Source organism: Equus quagga, chromosome 1 (assembly GCF_021613505.1).
Source record: "Equus quagga isolate Etosha38 chromosome 1, UCLA_HA_Equagga_1.0, whole genome shotgun sequence".
In the NCBI taxonomy this organism is placed as follows: domain Eukaryota; kingdom Metazoa; phylum Chordata; class Mammalia; order Perissodactyla; family Equidae; genus Equus; species Equus quagga.
The window spans coordinates 69,602,635-69,616,794 of NC_060267.1; the positions used below are offsets into that span (position 1 = coordinate 69,602,635).

The following is a 14,160-nucleotide window of genomic DNA, read 5'->3' on the forward strand; positions in this document are numbered from 1 at the left end:
GCCAAATGCGATGCATCTAAAGGTATAAAGATCTAAGGCCAACAGTCCTGGAAAAACCAAAAGGAAGGAACAGATGAAATGGGAGATGGAGGCTGTCACACAGCTCTCTCTACCGGATCGAACAGCCCGAACTCCCGAGGATACAGAGGGTCGGTCTAGTGGGTGTGTATAAAAAACATTTTATTTTTCAAGCAGAAACTATACCTCTTTTTCTGTTGCCTATGGAATATTTGTAAAAGTTGATCCTATGTTTTACCAAAGAGAAAATCTCAATTAATATCCAAAAGCAGAAAATGTACAGAAGCGTATCTTTGATTATACTGCAATAAAATTAATAGCAAATGGTTACCAAAAAATGCAACAATAAAAACATTTTAAAAAGACTTTCTAAAAGAAAAATTAAAATAAACAACAGATGTTAGAAGCTAGCGACAAAGATTCTGAAATTGAAACACCAGGTGACACCAAAGGTATATCAGCAGAAAGTTCATAACCTGAAATGCTTTCCTTATTAAACAAGAAAGAGTGAAAACACTCAACCTAAGAATGAGAGGTGGAGAGAGAACAAAATGAACATAAGCAAAATAAGAAAGAGCAGATTTAACAAAGATATAGTAGAAATTAATGCATTAGAAAATCATAAAAATGATGAATCACAGAGATATTTTTAAAAGAACAGTAAAATGGACGAGCAAAGGTAATGAGGAAGAGAGAGTCATAAACATATAATGTGAGGAATGAGAAAGGCAATAACACAAATACAGAGATATTTTTTTAAAAGTCATTGAATGACTGTATATAAATTACTAATGAATCTGAAAATGTCAAAGTGCCAAAACTGACTTAAGAGAACACTTGAAGGAACAAAACCTGCCTAGAAGGATTTACTAGAAAATCTATTAATAACAAGAACCAGCTAATTCAGGTGATGAATAAATTGATGGATGCATACACAATAGGTGGAAGGAAGAAGTGATGGATGGATGGATGGATGGATAAATGGAGAGAGAGATGGATGCTTGGGGCCCGGATATGCAGAATTAGGGATCAGGAAGGGGGCTTAGAATGAGGGGGGAGGAAGGGAGTTTTGAGACTGGATATGGCTGATGCTTAACTTCTAGCCAAAATGACCTTGGCCCACAACCACCTGGGCTCACAGAAATCCCTTCTGAAAACCTCAGGTTTGGTCTTTCCTGAAGTTGACAACTGCTGCATACAGGACTAGAGGTCCAGTATTCACAGGCTAATCCAGAGAGATCAATTAAGCCAGTAGAACCAGAGAGCCTGCCAATGCCCAAGCAATCCTAGCGACCCGCCCTGCCTTCCCCAGCCTGCTCTTCCCTCCCTAGGAGCCCGCAGGTGCAGTCTCTCCAGGGGGCAGTGAGAGCCATGAATAGTAAGGGTTTTAGCTCAAGCACACAGAGGCGTTTCGCTGCCCAAACCTAATCCCCCAATAATCGGATTATGTAAATTCCTACTTCAACCCCTTCCTCGCCCCTAACCTCTCCACACTGGGGGACTGGGATGGGAGAGGGCCCATCGCTCCGAAGAATCGCTGCTAGTGGAATGGTGCACCATAATTGTTTCCCCCATTTTTAAAATTATAAAACCAACGATAACATGTAAGAAAGTTTTGAGAAGAAAACAAGTGTCAAGCCTGGTTCCAGTGTGCCGACACGATTGTGCTCTGTTCTCTGCAGCCTTCGTCCTTTCTCGCAGTCCTTGTCCAATTGTACACGGATCTTATTTGACAGCTTATTGTTTCATTTACATCACACATCTCTGAGCTTGCTACCCAGTTGCCACAGTTCTTTTTTTACAGCTGTGGAATATGCCATTCCGAGAATATATTACTGCGCAGGTTTTGGGCTAAGATGAAGGGTAGTATAGGTTCTTGGTTTAAAATCTAACATGTGCTGTATCAGAATTGTGATACAATAGGGCAAGATGGAAAAGGATGGGCACCGTGAGGCTGCAACTCCCCTTCTACAGCACACAAAGACAGAGGGCAGAAAGAGGACAAATTTACTGCAAATATTAGGTTATGTTTCCAAAGGCCCCTTTGTGCCTATGTAGGAACTAACCAATTAATTCTCTCCAACCCACTCGCCAATCCATCTTTTGCACTGCCACCACAATGAGCCTTGTAACTGTAAATCTAAACATTTCTCCCATGTTTGAGGCACACAGTTGCCTTCACATGACTGCTCTCTCTTCCGCTCTCCATCTGGAATTCCTGCCCAGCCTTTCCACCCTTCTTTCCAGGCGCCCAGGCACCAGGCAACCGGGGCCCCTGCCGTGGGTTCTGTGCTTTAGATGGCCCTGCTCTAGCCCCACTCCAGTGCCCCCTGGTGCCCATTTCCCACATTCTAGACCACATTCTGGGTATCCAGGACCTGGGCCCATTTTCAGAGCCTGCACAGAGCTCTTCCTGAGGTCCATGTGGGCTGGGAGTCCACATCATATACATAAGGCCCTTCACAGAGCGGGACAGAGCTGAGGGATGGGAAAAGGATGGGGAGGGATGGGTCAGGAGCCATTTGTACCCTTGTCCTGGGCCCCACAAATGTCAGAGGCAGCCTGCCTCAAGGCCTAGTTTAAATGCTGTCCCTCCCCCGAGCGATGTCTGGTGCAGCTAGAATCCTTTGCCTCCCTAACACCAATTTCACACTCTGGCACTCAGGACCGCCTAGCTTGTATTTAGTCATTTTTGTCATGTCTTCCCCCTCCCAAAGGTTGTGCACTCCTTGAAGACAGATAGTTTTCTTCATCTTCCTGTGCCACCCCCACCCCCTAACCTAGCAATTCATGCAACAGATTTTTTATTTATAATAGGAACTGTATTCATTTTTTTTTTTTTTTGAGGAGGGGGACAAACATCCCCAAAGTCTTCGTGGCTTACAACAGCAAAGATTTATTCCTCAGTCATGTTACACAAGGGCTGTGGTTGGCTATGGGTTTGCTCCATGGCTTAGAGGCTGAAAGACCAACCCGGAACAGGACGTTCTCATGACTGAGCCCAACCAGCAATCACTCTCGAAGCTTGGGCTCCATCGCCAGATGTCAGGTCCGCTCATATTCCATTGGCTGCTGCGAGTCTCATGGCCAAGCCTTAAAGGCGGCCGGGAAGTCCTCTCCCTCCACCTACAGGGAGGCACTGCCAGTCACGTGGCAGTGGGCGGGGCTACGTAGTCCTCTCACAGAAGGGAGCCAGTAGCTACAACAATAATACAATCTATCACAATAAAATTTACGGTGTTCTGACTGAGCGCTAGGCACAGTGCTAATGCTGGACTTGTTTTGTTTTTCTCATTTAATCCTCACAATCCTCTTATTGTCCCCATTTTACAGATGAGGCAACTGAGGCAGGGAGAATTTACATAATTTGCCTAGGGTCACGTAAGTGGGTAAACTACGGATTTCAACCTGGGTAATGCAACTCCAGAGGCCTCTGCTCTCGTCCACTAAGCTGTAATGCGTTTGTGAATTTACCGTGCTCGATCCTATGCTGGGTCCTTCAGAGAGTGGGGTGCCTAGAAATTCATTCCTCAACCATTCATTAATCAACCAGCATTCGATGAACGCCTATTCACTGGAGCTGCGGAGGAGACAGCCAAGATGAACGAGTAAAATATTACACGGGGATGAGTGCTGAGGAGAAGAATAAAGCAGGGCAGGAGGAGGAAGAGTCCTTGTGTGTGAAAGTGCAATTTCAGATATTGTGGTCAGAGAATCTTCATTGGGAAGGTGACATTTGAGCAAAGACCCGAAGAACGTCAGCAGCTTGAGGGCAGCGATTCGAGTCTGTTTGGTTTGAAGTTGTGTCTCCAACTTCAGTGCCTAGATTAGGCACTGGCCCACAGTATGCATTCAATAATAATTTGTCAAATGAACGAGAGGAGGTGAGGGAAGGAACTAGGTAGATAACTTGAGAGCAGAGTGCTTCAGGCAGAGAACACATCACAGAGGCCAGAGGCAGGAGGGCGAGTTCCTGAAACAACAGAGTGGCTAGAGCTGAGTAAACCCCGGGAGAGAAGGAACAGGTCAGGTAAAGGGGGTCTCGGGGGCCATTGTAACTGAGTGAAATGCAGAGCCACCGGAGGGTTTGAGCAGAGAAGTGGCGGGACTCTGACTTGGGTTTTCACAGGATCATTCTGGGTGATACTGGAGTAGAGGAAAGAGGCAATGCAGAAGCAGGAAGACCGAGCTGGAGGCCTCTGGAAGAAGCAAGTCCTGTGCCGGACGCTGCGGGAACTGAGATGAACACCCCGGGAATCTGTCCGGGGCAGTGGCGGTTAAACTTGGTTGTGCATCTTAGTCTCTTGGGGTGAAAAACGCAGATTTGGGATCCCACTGCCAGAAAACCTGATCTGTTGGGTCCGGGTTGTGGGTGTGGAGATGTGTCTCCCTTCACCCGTGATCCTGAAGCCCGTGCTTCTTGGACTACATTGGCTTAAATAATTGACATCTGATGAATGAACGCGGCCCGGACTTTGCGCGGTTCGTCAACGCTGGAGAAGAGGGTCGGTGAGCCCCGAGCCGGCCTCTGGCCGCAGGCCGATGGGGGGTAGGACCCCTCGGCCCCGCACCTGACACACAGCGCGGTTCTCCTTCCTCCCGGCCCCTTTCCAGGGCTCAGGGAGGCGGGGCGCGGGGAGTGGGCAGGGCCGGGCGGGGGTCCAGGGCGGGAAGAAGCCCCCTGGGCCCAGCTAACAAAGGGCGGGGTCCTATAAAGGTGGCGGCGGCGGCGTCCAGGGGAGGGCGCAAACGGCCGGCTACGGCGACCACGACGGCGCGGGCTCGGGCTCTGGGTGAAGAGGTGCGTCGCCTCGGCGGGACGTGGGCGCCCCGGGGCTGGGCTCGGGCTCAAGGGCCAGGGTCTCCGCGCGGCCCCCTGAGTCCAAGCCGCGCCCGCCCGGGAGAGCAGGGGTGTGGCGGGGACTTGGTAGCAGCCACCAAGGCGACTCGGTGAGAAGCCCCGGGGGCTTTCCGCGGGGCAGGGGCGGGGGCCGGGCCCCTAGCGCGTGATGGCGGGGCCGCTGCGCCTTGATCCGCGGTGCCGGGGACTCTCCGGAGCATGTCCGAGGACCCTTTAGGTGGCTCCTGCGTCGCAGTGAGCGACTCCCGGACATCTGGCAGGTGCGACACTTTAGCAAGTGATGCTTTCCTGAACTACTTAGTCAATAAGGCAGGGCACTGCAGGCCGGGGAGCAAAGGATATCGAGGGCAACAGGGACAAGCCGGGAGGTGAGGCGGGCAGGGCAACGGGGTGTGCGGGCTGTGCAGGAGGCGCGCGTGTTGAGCACATCCTGGAACAGGCGGCTCTCCCGGCGGGCGCGCGGGGTGCCACCTGAAGACTGGCATTCAAGTAAATGTCCTTATTTAGAACATCATCATCAAGCACAGTTGTCTAATGAGAAAAGTAACTAGCGTAATACTATGTATTCTGATTTTTAAAGGATATAAGATACGAAGGATATATAAATATTATACATATTCACACCAAATTGGCTACTGCTGGGGAATAAGATTGACTAGGTAGACAGATAGCCTTTTAGTTTTTACTTTATGCACTTGTGTACTGCTTAATTTTTTCCCCTTAAATGAGCATGTGTTACTTGTATAATAATTTCAAAAGGCAAAGCTGTGCCCTGTGTTTGAGGTCAGGTGCCTTTCCCTAACCCAGCTGTAGGAAGCACCTCCCTTTTTCTGGAGAGTGTTTTCACTCACTTTCAAGAGAAAGATGAAAGAAAAGACCATACACGGGACCGAATGCCAGGAAGAGAAACCTAAGTCTTAGGAAAAAAGAGTCTATGAGTCTGAATGCCTGGGCCAGGCCCCGGGGGGGGAATGTTAGCCCCGAACCTGTGGGCATCCTTGCTGGTTGACCTTGGCTCTGTGTCCTGGAACCACCCCCACGAAAAAGCAGCAGCTCCTACTGGGGGCATTGGTCACCTTCTCTAGGGGCGTAATTATCATTCTTTCCTCTGCTAACCTGTTACCTTCGGTGGTAACGATATAAATAGAAGTTTGTGCACACCTATATTCCTGTTCTGTTTACCGTGACATTCCTCCTGCACAGGCATTCTTAACCTGGGGTCCCTGACATAGCCATCCAGGGGTGTGTAGATAGAATTCAGGGGTTCTATATATTTGGACTGGAAAAAAATTACATCTTTATCTCCACCAACCTTTAATCTAAATTTAGCATTTCCTTTATTTGTGAATGTGGGTAATAAACTACAGTGGTCTTAGCAGTACTGGTGACTTTGTGATCAATAGAAATCGTAGGTACCTTCATCTCATGTTACAGATCTTGCAGATCTTTTGAAAAAACAATTTACATATCACTACTTAGAAATTATGGTAATAAATTTAATTGTTTAATATGTTAAAAATGAAGCACGTATTACTGTTTTGTATTTTTAAATTATTTTAATAACTCAAGTAGAATTGGTTATTTCATGTGTCTATGTATTTTAATTCATGCATTTAAAATCACTATTCTGAGAAGGGAACTAAAGCTTTTTACTTCATGTATTTGAAATCATCGTTCTGAGATGGAATCCGTCGCTAGGCTTCCCCAGATTGCCAGAAGGGTCCATGGCACAGACAAGGGCATGAACCCTGACCCAGCAGGAGTCAGTGGTGACATAGATGCATAAACACCCAAGCTGGGGGGGTGACCTGGGCAAAGCGCTTCACCCGTTTCGACATCTGTCAGGTGTTCTCTGATTCTGTGGCATCTGGCGTATTTTTTAAGCTCTTGAGTTACTCTGAAATCAAGATTAGCAGCAATCAGTCCTCGAAACCCGAAGAACATAAATGCAGTCTTCCTTTGATTTAATAAGCACCTTAGTAATTTTCCAGTGACCTCTCCTTTGAGTTTTTCCAGCTTGTTAATCCCTGATTTCTGTTCCCCCTGTGGAGAAGAGAGAAACACACTTGAGATAAATCAACAAGGAATTATAAAGCACCTCCCAGGACAGCAGGGCACCTTCAGAAGCCCATCTTCTATTCTCTCATTTCCTCTGTCTGCTCCTAGCACAATAGGCTCGAGCCCTCTTAGAAGAGCACACCGGTTAGTTTATCCTGCCTAATCTTTTTCTTCCCCGCTTGAAAAAGACCCCCCATGGGACTGGAGTTGACTTAGTGAGTGAGCTAAACCCTCTTGTGACAAGAGAAGCTTAAATGTAACTTTGCTTCCACAGTCCTGGCTGCCAAGCAGCCAGCCCCAGTATCAGCAAAACTGGATAGTTTTCTATCTTAAAATTCCCTTGATTTAGGTTCAAACCTTCATATTTTAGGTATAGTCGGGCACAGTCCTGACAACGCTCATAGATTCATTGTACATCTGAAGGCCAGGTTGTTTAGAAATGACTCAAGTTCCATACAAGGCCATAGGCAGGGCACCATGGAATTTCAGAGCAGAAAGAGGCCTTGGCGTCACCGGGCGCACCCCCTCGGTTTGGAGGGATCCACGTTCTGTCTGGAAGCCCTCTAGACTGCTGGGTTAGGTGCTATTTCTCTGCTCCTACAGCCCCTGTTCTTCCCTCTCCATGTCACAAGGCAGCGGGCTCCTCAGTATCTGGAAGCCAGCAGAGTATCTGGCACATAGGATCAGTAAGTGTTGGTACCAAAGCTTGGAGAGCATATGATTGTAACTGGATCATGGGTCCCACTAGGAGTGTCTCCACACAGAGAGGAGGTGGAGCTCCGTGACCGCTGGAGGAAGGCTGAAGCCCGACAGTGAACTTGGGCTGCACTTACCGCAGCTCTGGCCTCTCCAGCTCAGACAGAAGCAGGAAAGGCAATGAGAACTGGGACGGAGAAATGTCCTGGGAGCATACAGACGACTGAAAAATGCTATTCTTGGGATAATAATACTTCTCGTCTGTATGGGCAAGAGGACCCTTGTATTTATTAAGCACCCATGTGCTGGTGACATAGTGTCTCATTTATATGTTAAAATACTTTATATAGTGTTTCATTTCATCCTCACAAGAAGCATGGAGATGGCTTTATATCCATTTTTCAGAGAAGAAAACTGAGGCTTAAAGAAGTTCATGGATTTTCCCAGAATCATATAACTAGGAAATTGGGAGCTGAGATTCAAAGCCAGGTCTTTCTACACTAAACCCGTAAACTTTCTTAATTTCTATTATGAAGCAAATAATATATGAATACTTTGTTATAAAAATGTAAAACAATACCAAAGTATATTGAATAAAACACATACATCTCCTTTTTCTCTCTTCCCCAACCCACTGCCTCCCTCAAGGAACCACTGTCCGCAGCTTGGCCTGAATGCTTCCAGATGTTTCTTCTGTCTGTACACACGTATCTGTCCACAGCCCCCTAGAGGGTGAAACAGACTCACACATGAATAAAGCTTGGACCTTTCTACGGCACTGTAGCTTCTTCATCAGAAAAAAAATTATAAATGACAGTGAACATTTACTTTCCTCTATTTTATTTGTGGAGATAATAATTGTAATCATTTGACATTTATTGAGCATGTAGTGTGCACCAGACGCTGTGCTGAGGTGCTTTACGTGTATTGTTTTATGTGTCCTCGCAGGTAGTAGCCTGAGTCACCCTTTACTTATGAGGCTTTTGATGCACAGAGAGGTTACGTAGATTGCTCAAAGTCACACAGCTAGGAGGAATAGAGCCAAAAGCCAAGCCAGGGTTCTGGCTCTGGAGGCTGTGCTCTTAACCACCACACAGATGCCTCCACTTTTGGCGAACTTCCATACAGTCAGTGGTGGTAAGAGGGGCTGTTCCAGTTAACTGGGATCATCGTTTGATTCCCACAGAATCGCAGAGATACCAATACACTGTAGAGGGAAATGACTCCTGGAACATGTTGGCGTCCCGAGGCGGATCCCAGCAATATCTACAATATTGTCACTGCAACCAGCACCACTTACAGACACATCTAGGCGGAGTTAATTCACGAAAACAGTGCCTGGCACAAAGTGCTGTTTGCTCCCATCTTCCTGACTTTCTAGTTCACAGAATGCTTTCCCATGCAGCACTTCATTTACTCTGGACAACCACCCTGTGAGGCGGGAACGGTATCATCACACCTGAGTACAGCTGAGAACTGAGGCTCGGGTGGGTGAGGCGACTTATGCAGCAGCTCCTGGCTGGTTCGTGTTTGGTGCTGTGAAGAGAACACACACCACCCGAGGGCAAGGGTGGCCCCTCCCCTATTCTGTGTACTCCTGCCCCTTCCTCCAGGACGGCAGGGTCCCGCCTCCTTCTTAAACACGGTTTTGCTGAGGGTGGAGCCTTCCCGTTTGGAGAGTAGCGCGCTGGTGCTCCTCGCGGCCGCCCTCTGAGGTCACAGGGAGGCGCGCCGGGAGGTCCCTGCAAGAGGGAGCTTGCGGCTCGGCGGCAGGAGCTCAGCGCCCCCAGCCCTCAGGGCCGCGCCTTCCTCGCCCCCGGTCTTCCCGGGCGCCCAGGCGACGAGTGAGAAAGGCAGGGCACTGGATCTGGCTGTTTCTGCCCAAAGGAATCTTCGGGGCGGTCCTGCTTCCTTCCTGCCTTCCTTTCCCAGGTGCCAGCTGTGCGTTGCCCTCTGCAGGTGTTCTTCGTCCCGTTCGTTCTTCCCTTTTTATCTGTCATAGGCATTAACCCCCAACTCCAGCTCAGCGTCTGCTTCCTGGAGGATCCAGCCGATCTGCCTGAGGAATCTAAAAATACCGATGCCCTCAGAGATTTTCATTTAATTGGCCTGGGGTGCAGCCCGGGTGATTCCAATGAGCAGCTCAAGTTGAGAGCCACCGGAAGAGAAGAAAAGTTGAGCAGCAGAAGTTCCACGTGTTTTAAATTAGCAAAGGACCGCTTTTTCACAGTTACCCCCCAGAGCCTCAACGAATCACTTCTTTAGATTAATTTCAAATAAAATGGGCCCACTCTTTCCTACCATACATGCCAATGCTTAACCCCCCAGCTCATCCTGCAGTGTGGGCTGTTCACATAAACGACAGGCGTGGAAGGAAGCTGGCATTTTGAGGGGTCCCTAAAGAGTTCCTGGCAACCCACATGATGGTTTATATAACTTATTCCAGATATGTGGGGTGTTTACCCACAAGTTCACATCCTTATAGAAACCCAAATAAAAATAAAAGGGAGGTAGAATTTAGGGAAAAGTTCAATGTTATTGACCTAGTCATTTTGGTCTTGGCATAATTCTTTTACACCTTTCTCTAGTCATCAGTTGTTGATCTGGATTTGGCCCTCAGCATGTGGGACTTTGTGCTGTGATTTTACTTATTTATTTATTTTTCGTGAGGAGGATTGGTCCTGAGCTAACGTCTGTTGCCCATCTTCCTCTGTTTTGTATGTGGGATGCTGCCACAGCATGGCTTGATGAGCAGTGTGTAGGTTCATGCCTGGGATCCGAACCCATGAATCCCAGGCCACTGAAGCACAGCTTGCAAAGTTAACCACTATGCCACCCTGCTGGACCCTGTGCTGTGATTTTTTAAGTACTTATGTATGTGCTGCCTCCTCCACCAGACCATCCAACAAGGTTCTCACCCAACCATGTCCACAATCCCAGCTCATAGCACAGGGCCTGGCGCAGAGTAGGTCTACATTACAGGTTAAAATAAAAGAACAGAGGCACCAAGAACCAAGAGATTGTAGCAGGCTCGGTTATAGAAAAACAAGATATCACCCCCTAGGGATAGTCAACACCCCACACGTTTTTATTTATAAATATATTTATTATTTTGTTATATTTATTAACACTATTATAGCAATTACTAAGTGTCAGGCACTGTTATAACTTATTTACAAACATGAACTTATTTAATCCTCCCAACAGCCTTTGTCTCCCACCAAGGGCTGCAGGGGTTCACTGAGGGGAGGGCAGGGGGGGCACTGGAATGGCTGGAAGGTTTCATAGAAAAGGAGGCTTTGAGCTGCCTTTCAAAGAATGTGTAGAAATAGGCAAGGAGAGAGTGAGGAGGGAATTCAAGGAACAGAGAATGGCATGTGCAAACGGATGCCGTCAGGAATATTTACTACTCTTTTGGGGGAACAGGATGGGGCCCACTGTGCGGGGGAGCTGAGGCTAGAGCAGGCGGGGGTGAGCCAAGAGCCCCAAACTGTCGGGCACTGGGCTTTGGCTTCTCTGCTGATGCATCGTGAACTGTTCCAGTAATGTGTGTTAATCCAAGCCGCCTGACAAAGGGACCCACGCCTCCAAGAGTTACAAATGGTGCGATGAGACTTGGCAATAGATGATGATGATCACCTCTCAGGGTTGGCAAGGTCACCCAGTCAGGGACGCCTGAAAACCTCCAGCACCCCTGCCAGATCATCACCCCCCCTGCCCCTTGTCTTTTCTTCTTTTGTCACACTAAACACTCACTTCTGTTGTTCATACAACAGGGTTTCAAGACTCTGCGTCACTCTGTCCTCCTGTAAATGTGGTCCGGTCTGGATGTTTCAGCTCGTGCACGGGGGGCCAGCCCTTCAGGTGAGGTCTGACAGCGCAGAGGAGGGCTGCGTTCTCTCTTCTTCAGTCCAAGTGTTATCTTCCTAACGAGACCTAGGACCACAGCTTTTTTTCCTTTGAGAATCCATATTCAACTCCCTCCTGCTAAATACATGTTTTGTTCACACATGTACTCAATCGTCTGAACAATTAGGAAGAATTGGTTATAAAAGAATGGGGGTGCTGGGATAAACAGCCTTGCAACTGGAGGCTTCAATCAAAACTGGGAGAAAAACAGCTGAAAGGTGGTGTTCCTGCCCAGCCCTTTCTTCTGCCACATTTTCTTCCCTTACCAAAAGGAAGATGCAAAAAAACCCGAAAATGAGGAAATGAATTTTCTAACATCTGGGTGGAGAAGATCTGACATCTCAAGTTCTTGGCAGGACCTGTGGTATCCACCAGGCCTCTTACAAGGTCTTGGCCCTCAGGGCCCTTTCTCTTTCCCATCCCAGGAACTCAGACATGACCAGGAAGATCTTCACAAACACCAGGGAGCGGTGCAGGCAGCAGAATGTCAACAGTGCCTTTGCCAAGTTGAGGAAGCTCATCCCCACTCACCCTCCAGACAAAAAGCTGAGCAAAAATGAAACACTTCGCCTGGCGATGAGGTATATCAACTTCTTGGTCAAGGTCTTGCGAGAGCAAAGCCTGCAGCCAACGGCCGTGGCCGCTCAGGGAAACATTCTGGGACTCTTCCACCAAGGACCCCACCTGCCAGACAGGACGCTTCTCAGTGACTACCAGGTTCCTTTACCTGGCCCAAGCCACCACATTCCGTAGTGTGGCTCTGGCTGTCACCGCCCTGGGCAGCACTTGTTCAGAAGTCACTGGCTGTCGACAGCCCTTTGCATGTTCCAGAGTCAGCTTGGTGAATAATTTGTGAGGGATGAATTTAAGCTTCCCAGGAGGTGGCTCATGGTCAGCAGCAGAGAGCCGAAAGGAGGCCGTGAAGAATGTGACTTGGGAGTCTGCCACCCCTGGGGCTTTGGGCAGAGCAGCCTGTCTGTCTGTTTTATTTATCCGGGATCTGCTTAAGATGTTTGAAAAAAAAATCATAGGTTAAAAATAGGTTTTTAAACCACTGTTGTGTTCAGTATGTTTTCAGTTATAAGAAAGTTTTCTCATAATGAACCTCAGATGGATGAGTCAAAGATGCTTCCCTCAGAAGGAGGCACATTTAATCAAGGATGAACAAAATAAATCTTAAGCTTGATGAATGGAAAGAGGCAGAAAACAGCCTGGAGACTTGTGGGAAAATCTGTGGGAAAGAACCCCTCTTGACGCGAGGATTACAGGAACACAGGAGATACAATGTGGAAGAGCTCTGCATCCTCATCTCTGTGGAAATCTGAGGTGTTACTTGCACTGAGCCACTTATATGTATATATGTTATCTCTAAAGCCAACAGGTAGGTTATATCTGTGAGAGGAAAGGACTTTATAATTATCAATTAGAGTTTATAGTTTTCTTATGAAAAACAGCTAAAATAGCTTATCTGACCCCTTAATTTCACGTGACGTATTAAAACTTTTAATTCAGTCTGAGTTTCTGCTGATTTAAGATGTATAAAATTCAAACATAATTATGAAAATCCAAACATTACTATTTAATGATTCATTTAACAGAGACCTTAGTTTAAGCAAGATTTAGAGTAGACAATAGGAATGTAATACCAGACTCGAATGAATTAATGAATTTGTGATTTGTCTTCCCTGCTATGGAGCATTAGCTCCATCTTTTGCTAGGGGGGTGGTCCCCACAAGTTAATGAAAGAGCGTGGATCTGGCAGAACTCACGGCCATGTGCCAGTCTGATGATACGTGGATTCAAAGATGCATCCCATAGTTGAGCCTAGAATACAAATAATGCCATTTGATTGTCCCTGGGACATTTTATTTCCCCAAAGTTCTTGACGGTACCTTGGTTTTAAAACCTTCTGAACCACAGGTAGGAAATTGGTGGATTTGAGAGTATGGATTTCCACTGCATACAAGATAGAGGAATTTACATTTCCTGCCACTCTAGAAAAGATATTTGACCTATGAAAAGTTGAAATGAGCCTCTTTGCTTTGGGGATCAGAAGAAAGCTGGATGAGGCTCCCTCAACACCTCAAAATCTCATTCCCCCAAAATGGCAAGGTCATAATGTCGTTCAATTCTATACAGCATTCATGCCTGTAACACAACGTGTTTATCGAGAGCAATATATTTTCCTTCTAGGTCTTTCTTTAAATTGCATTCAGTAAACTTCCCTACAGACCCAGAATAGTCCAGGGAAACACATAAGCTCAGAGACCAGGGAATCTCCCCCCAGTGTACATCTGTTCTTCATGAGCTTTTGTGCACTTAAGTTTGTTCCCAAACTACCAGGTGATAATACATCTCAAAGCTTTGATGATAGTTCTCAGTTGAGCAACCCTACTTACTCTCTCATCTGGCATTAGATCAAAATAACACTTTGATGGTATTTTGATATTCGCTTCATTTTGATGTGTTGCCAAGGAAGGCACAGAGGACCTCTCTGCCTGAATGCAGGATTTCGTTGCTCTTCTCAGAATGAGTACACTTTTCTGCTGTTGGGGCCGTGTGTGTGTGCAGAGGGCCTTTCCACTGAAATGTAAGGCAGGGATCCTGAAAGGTCAGGA

General features: G+C 47.2%; 1 protein-coding gene across 1 annotated transcript; it reads left to right on the forward strand.

The window, feature by feature from the left end:
* The first annotated feature begins 11,977 nt into the window (after positions 1-11,977).
* On the forward strand, positions 11,978-12,295 carry TAL2 (TAL bHLH transcription factor 2). Its single transcript, XM_046658870.1, has one exon. It carries the CDS (start codon positions 11,978-11,980, stop codon positions 12,293-12,295), a length of 318 nt encoding a protein of 105 aa, XP_046514826.1.
* Positions 12,296-14,160: the final 1,865 nt, after the last annotated feature.